This window comes from Brassica napus, chromosome A2 (assembly GCF_020379485.1).
Source record: "Brassica napus cultivar Da-Ae chromosome A2, Da-Ae, whole genome shotgun sequence".
Lineage (NCBI taxonomy): Eukaryota > Viridiplantae > Streptophyta > Magnoliopsida > Brassicales > Brassicaceae > Brassica > Brassica napus.
The window spans coordinates 9740954-9743634 of NC_063435.1; the positions used below are offsets into that span (position 1 = coordinate 9740954).

Here is a 2681-nt window from a genome sequence, read left to right on the forward strand (position 1 = left end):
TTTTTTAAATGTAGAATAAAAATGTAAAATTTCTTTTATTTATATATCAATTTGTTATTAGTTTCATACTATTTTTATATAATGCTCAACTTATTAATTTATGAATGTAAAATAGATGGTTCATACTATGTTTTGTACATGAAAAAACGATGTTATCATTAACGCTTCCATCGTTATTCTTCCGCCTTTGTAAATCTTAGACCATAATTTTTTTTTGACATTCTTAAACCATAATGATCGGGAAAAGTTTTAGGAATTTCTTAAGGAGGGACCCACAAATTGTTAAAAAACAGTTCAAGAAATTGTCAAATAAAAACCGATTCTACTTGGGTTGTTGTACTGTTTACGGGTCTTACTGACACGTGGCGGCCCGCGATTGATTTGTTTTTAATCATGCTCTTATGTAAGTCATGTTTGACCATCAATAATCCATTTTATCTCTTGTCGCATGTATTTCTTCATCGAAATTATTTATTTTCACATTTTTCACCCTCCATCTTTTACTATAAAAGGTAATATCAAAAGAATCTTGAAAGTCTTTCAAGGATTTAATTATCCAAAACGATGCTATATTCTTTAACACATGTTATTTTACAAATTAACCCAAAATCTTTTATACAAGAAAATAATTACAGGCTGACCAAAAAAAAAAACAGAATGGAGACTAAAAAAAGAGAAAAAAATAGGATGTGGTGAAGTGAAGATGGGTGTAGTGGAAATCATGTTGACCCCAACAGTATCTCCTTCGACGTCACCTTTATTCCTTCAACTCTCCTCTCCTCTCCTCTGCTCTCCCCCCATTTTTCACCTTTTTCTTATATTTCCTCCAAATATCTCTCTGAGGTTCCCTCTTCCTCTCTGTTATTCCAATCGGTGAGCATTCTTTGATTTTGATCCAAAGTATTGATTTTTATTCTTCCCTTCACAGTTTAGGGCCTTTAGGATTTGAATATTATCGTCAATCTCATCTGGGTTTTGTGCCAATCCAAGGAATAGTTGAATCGTTCTCACTCCCAATTCAAAATTGAAACGAAAGTTTCATACTTTAGGAAGCGAAAAGCTTTGAACTTGATCCCTTGTACTGATTCGTTAATCACTTGTGTTTCAGTTTTGCTGATCGATGGATTCTTGGAGCTACGGGAGAAGCGTTTTCCTACCTAATGGAACCATTGCTGAGAACCAAAGCTCCATGCCTGGATTTGAGATGGAGACTAGTGATGGATTCATTACCAAAGTGGCTTCTTCGACCTTACCGTCTAAAAAGACTCGAGCTTCAAACTCGTGCTCGCAGAGTCCTCCCTTGTGTCAAGTCTACGGTTGCAATATGGATCTCAGCTTTTCTAAAGATTACCACAAAAGGCACAGAGTTTGCGAGGCTCATTCAAAGAGTTCTGTCGTTATAGTTAGCGGTGTTGAGCAGAGGTTTTGCCAACAGTGCAGCAGGTTAGGTTTTGTTCATTTCTCCTTGGCTCTCTCTACTTTGTTAGATGTTAATGATATGTTTCTTGTGGTCAGGTTTCATTTCCTCTCGGAGTTTGATGATGGGAAGAGAAGTTGCAGAAGACGATTAGCTGGTCACAACGAGCGAAGAAGAAAGCCTTCTTTCTATTTCTTACCCGGTAAGCGGCATAAGCTTCTTCCTCAAGGTACTTAGTCTCTGCCTCTCCCTTCCCCATCACTTAACTATGTTTCTTTTAATGACTTCTCGTTGGTCTTGCCAGAGTCGTTTCCTGGTAGCTTCTTGTACGACCACCGTGCAAGTAGACTCGTGAGTTTCAGAGATGAACCTAAGCCAGCGATGGAAGCTTCTGGTGTATCTTATATTTGGGACTTGCAAGAGGCGGTGCCACGCTCTACTTGTGCTCTCTCTCTTCTGTCAGCTCAGTCCCAACAACACTTGTCTGAAACTAATCCAAACAAAAGCTTCTCAATCACTCAACCAAGCCAAAACCTCAACCACTCTACAGGAGACTATCATCAGATGCAGCCGTTGAGGATCGATCCTGGTAAGAAGACCAAATCTGTTACTAGTTCTAGTTCATGTAATGGAAACGGATCATCCACGGTTGATCTACTGCAACTGTCATCACATCTTCAGAGAATCCAGCAACAACAGAGGACTTTCACTGATGATGTGAAGCAGGAATATAATGAGCTTTATTTCCCCTAGCTCCTAATTAAAATAAGGCAAAGCTAAGGCTGCTTGGTTTGGTTTGATTAGTTTGGTGATTTTACTGGATTCGTGAGATGGTTAGATTAGGGGAATGAAGATCAAGTCTGGTTACAACTTACACATGTTTTTTTTTTGTAACTGATACTTGTTTATTCTATCTATGCCTGCTTCCTTTGCAAGTCTTTTTTTTTCTTATTTTTGAGACAATTTGTATATATAACGATGTAATGAATATACTTCAACAAATATCTGATGTTTCAGTTTGGCCAGAGAGATTGGCAACAAAAAGCGTCTTATTCTTCCGTGAACGTCCTGAATTTGAGAGCCAAGTGCGTGTTAGCATCTAACAAAATATTCTGAAGATAATTAATAAGATGTACCTCAACAAAACCTAGAGTTTGATCAAGTCCTTCTGTTGTCTCAGAGTTACAAGATGCTTATTTGACCATAAACTTGTAGTTTGCAAACATTACCTCAACTTCTAGTTTAAATTTCCCCCACAAAACTA

At 37.5% G+C, this 2681-nt stretch overlaps 1 protein-coding gene across 2 annotated transcripts; it reads left to right on the forward strand.

Annotated features, from left to right (window-relative positions):
* The first annotated feature begins 489 nt into the window (after positions 1-489).
* LOC106393484 (squamosa promoter-binding-like protein 6) lies at positions 490-2442 on the forward strand. Of its 2 annotated transcripts, none has more exons than XM_022702265.2 (4): positions 490-873; positions 1109-1443; positions 1516-1619; positions 1722-2442. In XM_022702265.2, exons 2-4 carry the CDS (start codon positions 1121-1123, stop codon positions 2168-2170), a joined length of 876 nt encoding a protein of 291 aa, XP_022557986.2. In that variant the 5' UTR covers positions 490-873; positions 1109-1120; the 3' UTR covers positions 2171-2442. The 2 variants fall into 2 exon arrangements, with proteins under 2 accessions (XP_022557986.2, XP_013689638.2); XM_013834184.3 differs by having other exon boundaries at positions 680-873; positions 1516-1646.
* Positions 2443-2681: the final 239 nt, after the last annotated feature.

What these genes read in the sequence shown, in the direction of transcription:
- LOC106393484 (XM_013834184.3), top strand. Translation starts at nt 1,121, where the DNA reads ATGGATTCTTGGAGCTACGGGAGAAGCGTTTTCCTACCTAATGGAACC. An exon ending in TTTTGCCAACAGTGCAGCAG is followed by an intron (nt 1,444 to 1,515) that starts GTTAGGTTTTGT and finishes TCTTGTGGTCAG; the next exon opens with GTTTCATTTCCTCTCGGAGT. An exon ending in GCATAAGCTTCTTCCTCAAG is followed by an intron (nt 1,647 to 1,721) that starts GTACTTAGTCTC and finishes TGGTCTTGCCAG; the next exon opens with AGTCGTTTCCTGGTAGCTTC.